Source organism: Bos mutus, chromosome 22 (genome assembly GCF_027580195.1).
Source record: "Bos mutus isolate GX-2022 chromosome 22, NWIPB_WYAK_1.1, whole genome shotgun sequence".
Taxonomy (NCBI): Eukaryota; Metazoa; Chordata; class Mammalia; order Artiodactyla; family Bovidae; genus Bos; species Bos mutus.
Window position 1 is genome coordinate 34,282,988 of NC_091638.1, and position 15,020 is coordinate 34,298,007.

Here is a 15,020-nt window from a genome sequence, read left to right on the forward strand (position 1 = left end):
AAAGTGAGGTGGTAGTGTCACTGGACTTTGAGATACAGAAATTGGGACCCTGATGGGAATTAAAGTGAGAGGATGCAGAAAGAGAGGAGTGAAAATATCCTCTCTTTTTCCTTCTTCCCAGCTCCTGTCTCCCACTGCTGCTTCGCATTGGCTGAACTGAAGCCAGCCGGCCCAGGAGCCTTGAAAACCCAGCGTACAAGTGTCAGCTCCCCTGATAAATAGAGTAGAGATGGGGAAAAACTGAAAAGAAATCTGAGGGCAAATAATGCAGGATGGGAACCATGAAAAAAAAAATGTGGAAATGGGGAAAGCATGGCTGGGAAATAAGTTGGAGCTAAGAATAAGACTAAACCCCAACATTCAGCCTTGATTGCACATTACACAGTCTCACTTTGCTGTGTTAACGGTGAACAGGCTGTGTTTACTGCAGGTGTGAGCTTTCCTGGGTGCTGTCACACCTCATTTGTGATCCTCCCCCTAGCCTCAGATCACATAGTGCCAGCCTGCTGTGACATGAGCAATTAATAAATGTTGGTTGAAAAGAATGAATGAGCGAGTGAATTTCAAGCAGAGTGAGAAAAATGAAGTTAGGGTACAACACCAGGGAAACTGTTGAATATTCTGGTTCTTTGTGGCTTATGCCTTTGGGACAAACTGTTTTCAGTTTGAATTGTGCTATTCTTTAAGTGTACTGTTTAGGTCTTCCATCTTCTTGTTTTGTAACCATTTCCAATAGATACTCAGTAACTGTTGTTTCACAGATTATAGGTTTGGATTGATGAATATGATAACAGTTTATTCCAGCATAATAAGGAAAAACTCATCGTTAAAAACTCTCAAAATCATGTTTACCTTTTACTTAAATGGAGTTTGTTTGTATTAGTAATTGTAGCTCATATTGCAGTGTAGCTCAGCTAATAGGGACATGATAATTTTCAAAAAGATTCACAACATTTTTTGGGCATATTGAAAATATTTTGTTTTTTGATGATGATCTTTTCTACTGTCTGGAGGACAGTTGAACAATTCCTTCTAATGAATAGCAGTAGAAATTAAAATAGTTATGCTTCTCTTTTTTTCCCTTCAGAAAACCTAACTGAAAATAGCTTGTTATTTTTAAGATTTCATTAATGTAGCAAAATAATTTTTTTCTACTTTTATGAAATTTCATTTCACTTGATCACATTTAGGCTGCAGATCAAATTAAGAAGCTGTACAATCTCTTCCTGAAAATTGATGCTACTCAGGTGGAAGTGAATCCCTTTGGTGAAACTCCAGAAGGACAAGGTAAGAGAAAAAGAGAGAGAGAAAAAATGAATGAATGTAATTATTTATGCAAACTATAAACTAAACAAAAGACTATAGAGCAGCCTTGCATTAATTCTTTCAGTAATTTAATTCCTGCCATAGTTTCAAATGCTCCCATGATGCAGTTGAACATATTAGCACTTGAATTTGTAGTCAAATGCCAAGCCTCACGGGAAGTTATTTCTTATTTTATTTAGAAACATCCATCTACCATCATCCCATAGTTTTCAGGTCCCTCCTTGTTGCTCTGATGGTAAAGATTTAGGTGTGAACAGGAGCCACAGTGCTTGGGTGTGATGAATACACCTGCTTTTATGGAACTGGAACTTTTTAGTTTCAGTTTTTAGTTTCTCCAAATCTGCATATAATTTCACATTGTGTCTTCTACTGAAGTTATGTCATCATGGTAGAATCTCTAATGCCCCATCATCGATCTCTTTCACCCTCCTTGGTTAGCAGCTTTTACTTCAGGTGGGAAGAGACTTTTTTGTGGGGAAGGTTTTATCTTTTCACTGGGTACTTGTGAATCAGTAACTCTCTTACATGTCAGCACCTACCACAAATGCACTGTCTTGCATACAGCAAGTATTCAGTAAGGTCTTATTAATTTGAGAGCAAAAGCTTAAAGATATGCATGTTTAGGGTCGGAGGTAGAATATCAAGGGAATAGGATAGTGTTACCAAACTGTACTGGTAAATTCCAGGAACCTTGCCTTTTTAAATTATATCTCAACCCCATTTCTTACTTCTTACTTAGCGTATTGTGGGCCACCAGTAACTAAGGATTTACTACTGGACTGGTAAATACCCATTATGTGCAAATATAAATAAGTTTTAGACCAGTTGGATGGTACAATGCTTTTTCTCTAGTATATTTCAGAGACTATATAGTCAGAGTCAGAAAATCTAAAATATCATGTCCCTGAAACCTAGAGAGGCCTGGGATTGCCATGCTCTAGCCACGTACATGGGCTAAGCCTCAGGGAATTTTTTGTTTTTGTTTGTAAATCCAAAACAGTGAGTAAAAACATGATAACCTACCTCTCTTGTAGGGCAGTTTTCAAAGTGAGGTGACTGATGATTGTGTAATAAGCATCCAGTTTCAGACACAAAATAGGCTAGTCCCACCCATTCATAAAATAAAGTTGTTGTTCTCAAGTAGTATAAAAGTAGTCCAGCAAAGGTATAGATTTTATATTTTTATCTATTTATTTTTGTTTTGTTTGTATATCTTTGAAGGTTTCAAATTAGGATAGGCAAAGAGCTCATGTTTAAGAAGCCATTGAAATGAATGTTTCATGGCTTACACAAGTGACTGCTAGATAAAATTTTGTGGCTGGTAGTTTATAAGCAAACTACCTGTATAATTAAGTATTTTAAAAATTGCTTTTAACTGTAAAATAATCAGTATTTTCTAGAGAGAGGGTAAGAAAATTGTTTCTTGATCTCATACATCCTGTGCTGTGATAAATGTACGTGTCTTCTTTTTTATCATTTAACATAATCCTGCAGAGTTAGGAGTTGTTATCCCATTTTATAGAATACTGAAAAATGAATTTGTTTCCTCCAAGGGCAGCTAGATACTGGAGCTGGGATTCAAACCCTTGTCTTTCATAGTCTGGTATGCATGTTGATTCTGATATGCCAAACTAACTTATGGTGACCTGCTTTCTTTTCTTCTCTGTTTTTTCCTTCTTAAGCTATTAATTTACTTTAATCAGAGTGATCTAGAAATAGTCTCCAGTTTGAGAGTATCAGTTAAAAATTCATGCCGCATTGAGTGGCTGATAATTAAATCCAAGAGAGGAAGGTCACTCTAAGTCCTTAAAGGTCATACATATATTGCTTTTTAAGCTAATATGCATAAGCAACCTGGTTATTTCATAGTAACAAAAAATGGGAATTGAGCCACAGAATGGGATAAAAATGGTATTTTCATTTAACCCTTTGGGAAGCTGTCAGTCACAAAACGGTTTGCAGCAGGGAAGAGGGATATGAGAACCTTTTTCTAGAGAATGTTTGTAAAACCTCATGAAATCTGAAGTTTTCTTTTTAATTATTAAGAGAAAGTATAATTATTGAGCTTCTTTGAAGGAATCCCCATAAAATACATTCCATGTATACAGTGCATTAAAACATAAGTCTTATATGATATTTTTAACAGGAAAGTTTAGCTGTTAATTTGTTCATTGTACCATAAAGGTTCAGCTATTGAATTATAATCACAATTAAATGAATGTGTTGGCCTATAACTCTGAGCAGTAGTCAAATTAAACCCAATTAGGAAACATTGATTACTGACCAAATGTACAAATTAACTTCATCATTGTCACAGTTCCCTAAAACTTTCCTTTATTTAGGAGCTATAAAAGCAGTCATATATATTTTAGCAATATTGACAATATTTATAATCAGAATACTTAAAGTTTTCCTTTTAGATCAATAATAGGAAAATGTATAGCAACCACTAATGCTGAAGAAGCTGAATGGTTCTGTGAAAATCTACAAGATCTCCTAGAACTAACAAAAAAAGATGTCTTTTTCATCCTATGGGACTGGAATGCAAAAGTAGGAAGTCAAGATAACTGGAGTAACAGGCAAGTTTGGTCTTGGAGTACAAAAAGAAGCAGGTCAAAAGCTAACAGTTTTGCCAAGAGAACACACTGGGCATAGCAAACACCCTCTTCCAGCAAACAAGAGATGACTCTGCACATGGACATCACCAGATGGTCAATACCAAAATCAGATTGATTATATTCTTTGTAGCCAAAGTTGAAGAGGCTCTATACAGTCAGCAGAAACGTGGCGGGGAGCTGACTGTGGCTTAGATTGTGAACTTCTGATTGCAAAATTCAGACTTAAGTTGAAGAAAGTAGGGAAAACCACTAGTCCGTTCAGGTATGACCTAAATCAAATCCCTTATGATTATACAGTGGAAGTGAGAAATAGATTCAGAGGATTAGATCTGATAGACAGAGTGCTTGAAGAACTATGGATGGAGGTTCAGAACATTGTACAGCAGGTAGTGACCAGAACCATCCCCAAGAAAAAGAAATGCAAAAAGGCAAAATGGTTGCTTGAGGAGGTATTACAAATAGCTGAGAAAAGAAGAGAAGCAAAAGGCAAAAAGGAAAGGAAAGATATATTCATCTCAATGCAGAGTTCCAAAGAATAGCAAGGAGAGATAAGAAACACTTCCTAAGTAAACAATATAAAGAAATAAAGGAAAACAGTAGAATGAGAAAGACTAGAGATCTCTTCAGGGCTTCCCAGGTGGCTCAGTGGTAAAGAATCTGCCTGCAATGCAGAAGACACAGAAAATGCCATGGGTTCAATACCTGGATTGGGAAGGTTCCCTGGAGGAGGGTAATGGCAACCCATTCCAGTATTCTTACCTTGGAGAATCCCATGGACAGAAAAGCCTGGCAGGCTGCAGTCCATAGGGTCCCGCAGAGTCAGTCATGACTGAAGTGACTGAGCATAAGAGTGAGAGATCTCTTCAAGAAAATTAAGAGATGCCAGGGGAACAGTTCATGGAAAAATGGCCACAATGAAGGGCAGAAATGGTATAGAAGCAGAAGATATTAAGAAGAGGTGGCAAGAATACACAGAAGAACTATGCAAAAAAGATCTTCATGACTCCGATAACCACAGTGGTGTGATCATTCACCTAGAGCCAGACATCCTGGAATGTGGAGTCAAGTGGGTCTTAGGAAGCATCACTACGAACAAAACTAGTGGAGGTGATGGAATTCCTTCTGAGCTATTTCAAATCCTAAAAGATGATGCTGTGAAAGTGCTGCACTCAATATGCCAGCAAATTTGGAAAACTCAGCAACGGCCACAGGACTGGAAAAGATCAGTTTTGATTATAGTCCCAAAGAAGGACACTGCCAAAGAATGTTCAAACTACTGCACAGTTACACTCATTCTCATATTAGCAAGGTTAGCTCAAAATCCTTCACGTGAGGATTAAACATGCTGGGTTTAGAAGAGGTAGAGGAACCAGAGATCAAACTGCCAACATCCACTGGGTCATATCAAAAAGTTAAGATAATGGCATCCCCATTCCCATCCCTTTATGGCAAATAGATTGGGAAACAATGGAAACAGTGATGGACTTTATTTTGTTTGGCTCCAAAACGCTGCAGATGGTGACTGCAGCTGTGAAATTAAAAGACACTTGTTCTTTGGAAGGAAAGCTATGACCAACCTAGACAGCATATTAAAAAGCAGAGACTTTGCTGCAACAGGTCTGTCTAGTCAAAGCTATGGTTTTTCCAGTCGTCACGTATGGATGTGAGAGCTGGGCTGTAAAGAAGGTTGAGTGGCAAAGAATTGATGCCTTTGAACTGTGTTGGAGAAGACTCTTGAGAGTCCCTTGGATTGCAATGAGATAAAGCCAGTGAATCCTAAAGGAAATCAATTCTGAGTATCTATTGGAAGGACTCACGGTGAAGCTGAAGCTCCAATACTTGGCCACCTGATATGAAGAGCTGATTCATTGGAAAAGACCCTGATACTGGGAAAGATTGAAGGCAGGAGTAGAAGGGGATGACAGAAGATGAGATGCTTGGATATCATCACCGACTCAATGGATGTGTTTGAACAAGCTCAGGGAGATGGTGAAGAACAGGGAAGCCTGACGTGCTGTAGTTCTTGGGGTCACAAAGAGTTGGACATGACTGAGCGACTCAACAACAAGCAAAATATATTACCTTTCCCATTATAACTTTGTGTAACAGTTACTCTTTTAATTTAGAAGTTTAAGAAAGTTGGCATTATACCAAACTTTTTACTTTAAAAATTTTATTTTAAACTTACTTATTGTATAGTTCCTTTGTAAAAACCTTCTTCATTCTTGTCTTACTTGTTGAATATTTTTAAAAAATCCAGGAGACTGGTCCTGTGAATGGTACATAGTGGAATAAATAGCACTGGCCTAGATAATATCTATACTGCTCAGTCTCCTGTGGGGAATTTTTGGTAAGAAGCTCAACATTCAGAAAATGAAGATCATGGCATCCGGTCCCATCACTTCATGGGAAATAGATAGGGAAACAGTGGAAACAGTGTCAGACTTTACTTTTCTGGGCTCCAAAATCACTGCAGATGGTGACTGCAGCCATGAAATTAAAAGATGCTTACTCCTTGGAAGGAAAGTTAGGACCAACCTAGATAGCATATTCAAAAGCAGAGACATTACTTTGCCAACAAAGGTCTGTCTAGTCAAGGCTATGGTTTTTCCTGTGGTCATGTATGGATGTGAGAGTTGGACTGTGAAAAAGGCTGAGCGCCGAAGAATTGATGTTTTTGAACTGTGGTGCTGGAGAAGACTCTTGAGAGTCCCTTGGACTGCAAGGACATCCAACCAGTCCATTGTGAAGGAGATCAGCCCTGGGATTTCTTTGGAAGGAATGATGCTAAAGCTGAAACTCCAGTACTTTGGCCACCTCATGCGAAGAGTTGACTCATTGGAAAAGACTCTGATGCTGGGAGGGATTGGGGGCAGGAGGAGAAGGGGCCGACAGAGGATGAGATGGCTGGATGGTGTCACTGACTTGATAGATGTGAGTCTAAGTGAACTCTGGGAGTTGGTGATGGACACGGAGGCCTGGCGTGCTACGATTCATGGGGTCGCAAAGAGTCGGAAACGACTGAGCGACTCAACTGAACTGAACTGACACCCAAAGAATGATTTTTTTTCCAGTGTGATTAATAGTCTGGTTCAAACATCTAAGTTGATACTACTGACTGTAATGTAGTTGTTTAGTGTCTGCTAGTTAGGATTATAATGGTTGTTAGTGACAGAGACCTGCATCAGCCTGATTTTTGTTAAAAAGCCCCCTAAGGATGAGGGTTCTCATTTTACTTGTGTTACAGAGAAGTTTAGGAGTGAACTGGCTAAAGGAATGAAGGGAATCAGGGATTCTCTGCTTGTCCATGGCTGCTTGCTTCTAACTCTGCATCTTTGTCAGCCGGCATCTCTGGAGCTGTCAGTGAAGATGGTTCCCAGTGCCCCTCCTCCTCCTTCCCCAGCCTTTAACAGTCCTTTCAGATGATACTGATTGGTCCTACTTGGGTCCTGCTGGAATCACATGGTGTCAGAAAAAGGCAGTTTCTCTGTGGAAAAAGGACATTGATTCAAAACATGCCTATGAAAATGACTGAAGTTTTCTTGAACTGAAAGCAAGCTATCAATTAAATAGAGAGAAATGGACTATTTTCCTTACTGTCTAATTGCAGTGCCAGATTTTATTCATTAAATCTGTAGCCAGGTAAAAAACAGGGTTTAAAAAAAAAATTACCTATCTTCATTCATTTACTTATTTTGTAAGACACTGTGTGAGTTTATGTCCTATTTCTTTTCACCCCACTTTCAGTCAGATATGCCGCACATAGACACTTTTCTTTGGTATCTTTAAAACAATGTTTCTCAGTGGCAAGGATGGGCATCTTGTTCCCCAGGGGCTCTTTGGCAACATCTGGACACATTTTTTTTTTTTTTAACTAAAATATAATTGACATATAACCTTATGTTAGTTTCGAGTATATACCATAATGATTTGATATATATCTGTGTGTGTATCTCTTTAGCCAAATGATCACCACAGTGAATCTAGTTAGCATCCATTTTTGCTTGTTACACCTTGGAATGTGTGATGTTACTTGCTTCTAGAGGCCAGGGGTGCTACTAAACATCATACATGGCACAGAGCTGTCTCCCTCATCAGAAAATGATCTCACTCAATATGTCAGTAGTCCTGAGATTAAGGATTCCTGCTTTAAGGCATTTTCATCAGTTGGAGACCAAATTCATTCACTGAGCTAAAGAAATTAAATCCAGTTTAAAACTGAGACTCTCTGGCCAAGATTCTATGGGAAATAAGGCTGGGTGATCCAAAGTTAAATGGCATATCAAATTCCTTTCTTTCTTCGGATTAATTTCCCTAAATAACTACCCTGTTGCTCTGTGCCCATGTTGTTGGTGGGTGTTTCTCTGTATTTCTCTCTTTATACATAACTCTATTTTCGAGAACATTCTCAGTTCTTTACCTCCCTCTGAAGTTCCCTCCCGCCTAGTATCTATTTTTCTCCTTTCACAGCAACTAAAGAAAAGTTCTCAAAAAGTATACAACTCCTCAAACAGTAACATTTAACAGAAAGTGGGACTAATTGGGAAGTATCAGCGTTTTAAGGCCATCTTGGCAAAGTGCATTTCTGTAGCACGTATGGTTATTTATCATAAATGAAATTCAGTACATTGCTGAAGACAAGTTATTTTTCAAACTAATTATGAAAGTCTTATTTCCTGTTGTGTTTATGTTTCTTTTATGTGTGAATCTTCCCCTCTTAAATGTATTTTTCTTTTGTTTAATTCTGTGGCACATTCTTCTGTTAAAACTCTAGGGTCAGAGGCCAATAACTGCCAGTCACGTTGTTCATTGAGGTTGTTGAAATAGCAGGTCACGGGATCTCACACCATTAAACAAAACGACAAAAACACTCTATGAATATAAGTACAGCAGCTTTCTTTGATATTCGTTCAGAAGGAAAATTCATTTGTATAATCTATCAAGCATGTAACCATGTGCTTTTGATGGTGAAAATTGTTTTATAAATATTAATAGGTGTGTTTTTTCACCCACTTTGTACATAGAATGGCCTTTGTTCAAGTTGAATTTTCTATAGAATTGAAGTGTTATTAATGTGATATTGAAAATCTTAATGTCTGAACCAAGCTCAGCATCTCCAAAAATATATTTTACCATAGTGTATTGTCTTATTAAATGAAAAAGCCAAGGTCTGAGCAAGGAAGTTTATTTTATTGTGCTCTTATTGACATAAACAATACATTTTTAATCCACCAGTTCTGGACGTGTTCTTGGAGGAGGTCTTACAGGGGGAAATTAGCATATACGTGTCAATCAGTGTTCAGGGATTGATCTGTTCCTTTTGTGCAAGCTGCAGGTTTTGGTTTGTTTGTTACACTTTTTTGTTTTCACTTTACTGTGATGCACTTTTCTAAGTTTCTCTCTCACTAATATATATATAATACCTGTGTCTATTTTTTCAGTTGTTAAAGTAGGATATGGATGTGATGCAAACTGGAGCTTTGCTGGGAGTGGCAACCTGTTTCTGTAAAGTGACAGTAAATATTAGGGGGTTTGGTGGCATTATAGTCTCTATTGCAGCCACTCATCTCTACTGTTGTTTTGGGACAGCAACCAGAGAGGTATGTAAATGAATGGTTATGACCGAATAACAGTAAAACTGTGGTTACAAAAACAGGCAATGAGCTGGTCTAAGGGCTATACTCTACCCACCCCCTCCGACTTAGAGTCTCACTTGGGTTTTTTTATACTCATCTATAACCACCCTGACCTTATGCAAATGCGTGGTGTGATTCAAGCATCACCAAGTCATCTCTTTCAACATCGCCCTTGAAGAAAAACCTTCTCTGTCAGTTCCAAAGCCTGGAATGCCAACCATTAAAATTTTTCCTGTAGGAAAAGGTAATCTGTATATGTGTAAACTCCAGTAGGCATTAGTTTAGATTTACTCTGAACTGAAGTCTAGGATTATAAGGGAAAGGAACAAGTACAGGTCATTTTCAGTGATAGGAAGAGAAGAGAATCCTATATCCTGGGCCCTAAGGACCTGTCCTGTTTCTGAAGCCCCAAGAAAGCACTGTGCATATAGAAGATGGCAGTGGTAATAATAAAAATCACTAGTAAGTGCCAGCTGTTAGTGAGGCTAAGTGCTTGCATGCATCCTGCCCTTCGAGCAGCACAAGGCAGTAGAAAATGCTCTGGTCCCACTTGATTGACAAGACCACTGGACTTAAGAGAGACAGTGGCTCCCTGGTTAGGAAGTACGATGGTTGTAATTCCTCCCCAGGTGTTTTTGATACCAGAGTCTACATTAAGTGGTCAAGTTCAAGGGAAAACTTCAAATGAGGTAACATTATAAACAGAGATTGTTAGGCTGGAAAGCACTTTGTATGTTTGGGACCGTTTTAAAAATACTAAGCAGATTTAACAAATATGTGTCTAACAGACTCCATGTACCTCAAAGGCCTTATTTTCCCTCTGCCACCACCCTCCCCAGAAAAAATTTAGGTATTAATGATGGCAGTTCAATTTTGGTTATCTTTCTTTACTCTTAAGTTGCTTTATTTGCTTCCTGTTTGTGTAGTGTTTTTAACTTCTAAAAGCACTTGAACATATATACATTTGACCTAATTATGTTGTTTACTTTTCTCTAAAGAGAGAGAATGTTTGGCAAGGGCCCATACACCTTTTTCTTACCTACAGATAACCCTGTCATCCCGCTGTCACTATCTTTAAGTTCTTGGTTAACTCTAAAGTTCTCTCAAGGTGGTCCTCAAACAGTGAACTCATTTCTCTACTAGGCATACATGCCATAAGGAAAAAGAGACTTGAAAATCTGACTTTGCAGACATTTAGCTGAGACTGCTTTCTGAGCTTTGCATACATCCCTATTAATTATACTCTCTCTCAAGTAGCTTGTAGTCTTTGCAAGGAGCAAAGATCAGCCTGGACCTATTTTGATATACTAGTTTATTGATCTTGACCAAGAATTCTTTTACTTGAAACTCTTCACTTAGGAAGTCAATTTCATAGCATTTGCCCATTAATTCTGAACATATTTGTTCCAAGTAATCTTGACAATGAGTAATGGAGGAGCTAAAATTGCTAATAAATTAATTAAAGTATGTTTATAAACCCAGTGGAAAGCCAACAGTGACATTGCTTTCCTACTGATTGTTATACAAGTCATTAATTGCTAGGACAATGCTACTGTAGCAAGCAGAGAACATTGGCCTGTTCCTTTGCTAACTAGAATCCTGTCATTCAGATTTCTGGAAAGTAATTACTCATTCGCTCTGTATATTCATAGTGTGTGGGTAAAGTGGTTGGACATTTTGTGGGAAGACAAAGGACTCAGGCAGATATTAAATTCCATATAAGATTGTCCCTTGTCAGTCATTGCTACTTTAAGTACTTTGTGGTTTGGACTTTTATTTATGCTGAGAATTCTTCATTGTTAATATGCCAGTTTTGCACAGATTTGTACCAAAATCCTCACTTACTGAGGTAAAGAGACTTTAAAAAAAAACCCTCTCTCTGGGGTCTTTAACTCCAGGATGCTACAAGATAACGATATTTTCTTTTCAGAAGAAGCAGGTGGTATTAACAAACCATGGTCATTACTTTCCAGTGAAATGCACGTAGGTGATTGTTTTGCTGAAAAGACTTAGGTGCCTATGAGTAGTGCTGGTGGAGAACGAATAATATGTAAATTCATGGTCATAGATCCCTGCCTGTCAATATCCCAAGTGAAGTAAAAGATTATTATGGAGTATCATCCTAGACAATAATTTCTGCTCTAAAGGATGTAATAAAAGAGGTCAGATCCAAGACACCAGAATGCCACCTCTCCCCACCACAGTAGCTCCCTGATTGCACATGTGGAAGATCTACAAGTCAAGGAAAACTATCTGTGGTCCAGTCCTGTCACTGAGTGAGTTTCACTGTGTCCAGGGCTCCTCTCCAGTAGGAGAGTTAGAGATTCCTGCTGGCACCAGTGGGTGGAGACCGTGGTGCTAATAACGCCTGGCAGCCTTCCATTGTTATAGACCAGTCTTGGCCGCTTAATGTTTTGTAACTTGAATCACAAGAAGCATAAGATCGTCCTGCTCACATCAAGATCATGGTATGCTTTTATCAGACCCCAGAGTAAGTCTATCAGCAGTCTGGGGATTGTCTTTTTCTACTTTTCAAATAAGAAAACTGAGGTCCAGCAAGAAAGTAGGTTATTTTTATCAAGGTTACAGAGTTAGTTAAGGATCAAATAAGTTAAAAAATCTAATGTTTCTGACTTGGCATTCTTTCCACCAAATCTTCTAGACATATTAGTGAGGATAGTGACTAAATAAAAACGTCATCTTGCAACATCAGAAGAAGGCTGTAGGAGGATAGCAATATTAAGCATTATTGTCTAGTCTCTCTTTGTATTGACAGGAAAGGTTAACTACTAAAAATAGGAACTGTAATAAATATTTCAAATCAAAGCTATATTTAGCTATGCCAGTGTGTAGCTTTTAAAGAGTGATGGCAACTTATATTGTCATTTCATAGAAACCAACAGATAAAAATTATTATGCTTTTTATTAGAATGTAAGTCCCTTGAAAACAGGGATCGTGTCGTATTTGTCTTTGTAGCCTTAAACTTTAAAGATAAAGCCTTAACAGCATCTTCTGTCTGAAGCTTGAGAAAAAATGACAGTATTCGATTTTATTTCTCTTGCACTTTTCAGCCTGGAGAACTTATTGGATTGGCCAAAAAGTTCATTTGAGCCTTTCTCTTACATCTGACAGAAAAACTTGAATGAATTTTTTGGCCAACCCAATAATTTATAGATCCTTAGGAGATATTTAGGTATGTTTGTGTTTTCTTTATTAGTTGTCTGTTTTGATGCCAAGATAAACTTTGATGACAACGCAGAATTCCGACAAAAGGATATATTTGCTATGGATGACAAATCAGAGAATGAGCCCATTGAAAATGAAGCTGCCAGATATGATCTAAAATACATAGGACTGGATGGGAACATTGCCTGTTTTGGTAAGAAAGCATTATATCAATATAATAATTTGTGAATTTTTGCAGAGTTTAGAGACCTCTGGTTTCTAAAATGTTATTTCCCAATTGCAAGTGAACATATTAGATTTTTGTAGCCAAAAACTCTTAAAAAAAACCCAAAATTTCTTTCAAAAGTTCATTTTGGCCTGTGGTCACTGGTTTCAGGTCGGGTTTCTCACTTCTTGCCCTATGGACATTTTGGGTGGGATAATTCTTCGCTGTCAGGCTCTTTCCTTTGCTGCATTGTCACCAGCTGTGGCAATCCAAAATGTCTCCAGACATTACCTTCTGGTAAGCACAGTCACCCCAGTTCAGGACCAGTATTTTAAAGCATCTCAGTTAAATTTTGACTACTAAAAGTCAGAACCTTTGCCGAAATTTGTGTTTAAAATATATTGCTTTCTTAGAGGAAGTTGAAGAGAATGCATGCTTTAATCATTATACTAAAGTTTGAGGTTCTGTGAAAACCAAATGATCAAATGTTTACTCCATTATGTCAGCTTATTAATAAGACAATTGATTTTATCATAGTCATTTAAATTTGTGATACTGGCTTATTAACAGAGATAAGAATGAGTCTAAAGAGGCAATACAATTTCTGTTATTGTCCACAGCATATAATACTGAGATTTATATGCTTCTATGTTTCTGGTGAAATCAATTCATTGCACTTGAAACAGAGGTCTCAATCTTAATGGAATTAAAATAAAAAAGATTTGTAGCTCATTAAACCAACAGTATCATTATATTCAGAACTGAACAGACCTAATCTAGTAGTTTGCTGTTCATACAGTAGAAAATGACATCCAATTACAAGTGATACCAAAAGCTCTTTCTGTATATTGGAGCAAAAACTCTCATGTACTAGATCACTCACATTATTCTTATCTTGATAAGCTAATATGCTCTCAATATTTGTAGGCATTTAGAAAGGGGAAAGATTTAATGATGTGTTTAGAGCAAATTAAACGCATATTCTTTGTAGCCTCTGTGGAAGTATGCATGATTTGGTCAAGGTGGCAGTCTCAAAAGGTAGGATTAATACATTTCACATTGTTTTAAGATCATATATAAATTTTTATATTAGTTGTCCCAGGCTTAGTTAGTCACAGTTCACAGGCATTATCTGAGAAATACAGTCAGAAAACGTGAAAGGTACTTTACCTGGAGAGTTTCTATAATGTTCAGGAGACTTTTTTGTGTGTGTGTGGCGGGGAGGACTTTCTAACTAAGGAAAATAATTTCCTATAATTATGCATAGGAAGCAAAAGAAGTGCAATTGATCAATAAAACTTAGCTCTGGAAAATAAGAATTTTGATGTTAAAACTCCTTTTTTTATTTTAAAGAAAGCTTCTAGGATGTTGGCGTATTTTAGTTTAATGATCAGGTTGCTAGTGAACATTTCTTACATTAATTTGAAACAGTAACACTGGTTAGGAATATTGTTTTGATGCTGTCATTTGTTCATTTGTTTTCTTCATTTCTCCAGAGAACACATAATCATGCATAGTTGCACTGAGTGTAAAAAAGTATTTCAGTCCTATTGAAGTTGGAACCCCTATGGTTCAACCCCCCGAGGGATGCCACATTCAAAGGAGCGTATTCACAGCAAGCAAAAATGGAAAAAAATCACGTTCTTTACTCAAATCTCTTAAAGAATATTAAAAATGATGTAATTCATAGGGCTCTAGCAACTTTTTATAGCCTTTTCCCTCTCTCCCAAATCTCTTAAACTTTATACTGTCTAGAACCTAAAACTCTTCCCTTTACTGCTGCTGCTGCTGCTAAGTTGCTTCAGTTGTGTCCGACTCTGTGCGACCCCATAGATGGCAGCCCAACAGGCTCCCCCCGTCCCTGGGATTCTCCAGGCAAGAACACTGGAATGGGTTGCCATTTCCTTCTCCAATGCATGAAAGTGAAAAGTGAAAGTGAAGTCTCTCAGTCGTGTCCGACTCTTTGTGACCCCATGGACTGCAGCCTACCAGGCTCCTCTACCCATGGGATTTTCCAGGCAAGAGTACTGGAGTGAGGTAGTCCAGAT

At 37.8% G+C, this 15,020-nt stretch overlaps 1 protein-coding gene across 1 annotated transcript in view; it reads left to right on the plus strand.

Moving 5' to 3' along the window:
- Positions 1-15,020, plus strand: part of SUCLG2 (succinate-CoA ligase GDP-forming subunit beta) — a 272,885-nt gene that overhangs the window by 152,391 nt on the left and 105,474 nt on the right. The window contains exons 7-8 of the mRNA XM_005890960.2: positions 1,191-1,287; positions 12,799-12,960. Of these exons, the coding sequence (XP_005891022.2) occupies positions 1,191-1,287; positions 12,799-12,960 (259 nt within the window). The remainder of the gene's footprint in view (positions 1-1,190; positions 1,288-12,798; positions 12,961-15,020) is intronic.